Below are 1,471 nucleotides of genomic sequence, written 5' to 3' on the forward strand. Positions count from 1 at the left end.
GATGTTGACCCTGTGCTAACTTGCATATGACAAATAAAACTGAAAGCTTAACATCCCAAATTATCTCATGATACCTGAAAATCAGACACTGAATCTGTGCATGGGTTGCTCGCTGAGGTTACCTGGTTGGTTTGCATTACTGAGGCACACTCCAGAGCAGTGCTGGACTACGGTGAAGAGGTGCAGTCCTCGTTGTTGGATTGGATTAACGGTGGTCTCACATTTATACAAAATTTACAGGGGCGACAATTATAATGAGCTCTTCTAATACAGCTGCTTATAGAGCTGGCTCTGCTGTGACCAGTCAAGCTCTAGACGGGCTGTCAGCAGATAGCAGCCTGTCCACTACAGATATTAAAGAAAACTGTTGTTCCAACTTTCTGCAAAGTCACACTGCCCCACCACACCTGAGCTACATGCCAAAGCCTACTTTAACTTCTGCCCAATAAACTCTGTTAACTGTCGTGTTTTACTACTTTCAGCCACCTACTTTTATGTTTCACTTGCTCAATTTGACATATTTCACTATATTACACTGACCTACTACTTATTAGCTTTAATTAAACGCATACGTCTTGTATTTTGTCGTGTTTATTTTGATTTCAAAGCAGTTTTACCTCAAGCTATGACAATTATCGAGTGATACTCCACTCGGGCTTTTAAACGTATGCGACTGTACAAACTGCGTATGGTGGCTTCGTGACGATAAAATCCCCGAAACGTTTTGCTGTAATGTTTACTGTATACAAACATACATATAAAAAACAGACCATATTTTAAAGTTGGGCATTTTCCCAGGTGTTTCAGCTCTTTACATCTACGTTAACGTTAGCAGCGGAGACGCGTTTACAAAGAATAAAGGGAAACATGTCGGAGATAAACACAACTTTACCTTCAGAGTGTAGACTCTGTCCCCGTTTTCATTCAGGTAATACTGCAGAAACATCCCGACCGAGCTGGTTTGTTTTTACACTTCAGGGGTTCAAAATATGTATACGAAGCTGTTTATATCGAAAACAACGCAAAAATTGCTGTAATGCGCTCTTTTCTCTTGGATTTCCACGTGCAGCGGACGTTGGTTCGCTATGGGACGGAAGAGCGGATATCCGGTTCAGCACTTAGAGCATTCTGGGAAACGAAGTCTCACTAGCTTTTTCTACCCTTTGCATTCCGTTTGAATCTCAAACGATACCCTGGAGACAAGATCCGAACTCTGTTGCCATTAACGCGATCGCTTATTATTGTCACGTGACCCAGTTTTAAAAAATAAAATAAGATAAGATAAGATAAAAAGATTAAACCTGAAGCTTCTTGCATAATTTGCTTTTTTCCGTTAATGATTATGTTGTACTCCTTCATAAAACATTACAGCACTTTGTATCTGCAATCAAAAAGAGACAAATAAATAAATAAACAAAACAATGAGCCCACATGTCATAAAAAGTTGCAATGGATAAAAGCTGTACTATAA

The 1,471-nt window shown here is 39.6% G+C and overlaps 1 protein-coding gene across 1 annotated transcript in view; it reads right to left on the minus strand.

Moving 5' to 3' along the window:
- Positions 1 to 1,137, minus strand: part of nop10 (NOP10 ribonucleoprotein homolog (yeast)) — a 6,276-nt gene extending 5,139 nt beyond the window's left edge. Inside the window, exon 1 of the mRNA XM_005748813.1 lies at positions 893 to 1,137. Within this exon, the coding sequence (XP_005748870.1) occupies positions 893 to 946 (54 nt within the window). The 5' untranslated portion in view covers positions 947 to 1,137. The remainder of the gene's footprint in view (positions 1 to 892) is intronic.
- Positions 1,138 to 1,471: the final 334 nt, after the last annotated feature.

Source organism: Pundamilia nyererei, unplaced genomic scaffold (genome assembly GCF_000239375.1).
Source record: "Pundamilia nyererei isolate P.nyererei 1_Seehausen unplaced genomic scaffold, PunNye1.0 scaffold00230, whole genome shotgun sequence".
In the NCBI taxonomy this organism is placed as follows: domain Eukaryota; kingdom Metazoa; phylum Chordata; class Actinopteri; order Cichliformes; family Cichlidae; genus Pundamilia; species Pundamilia nyererei.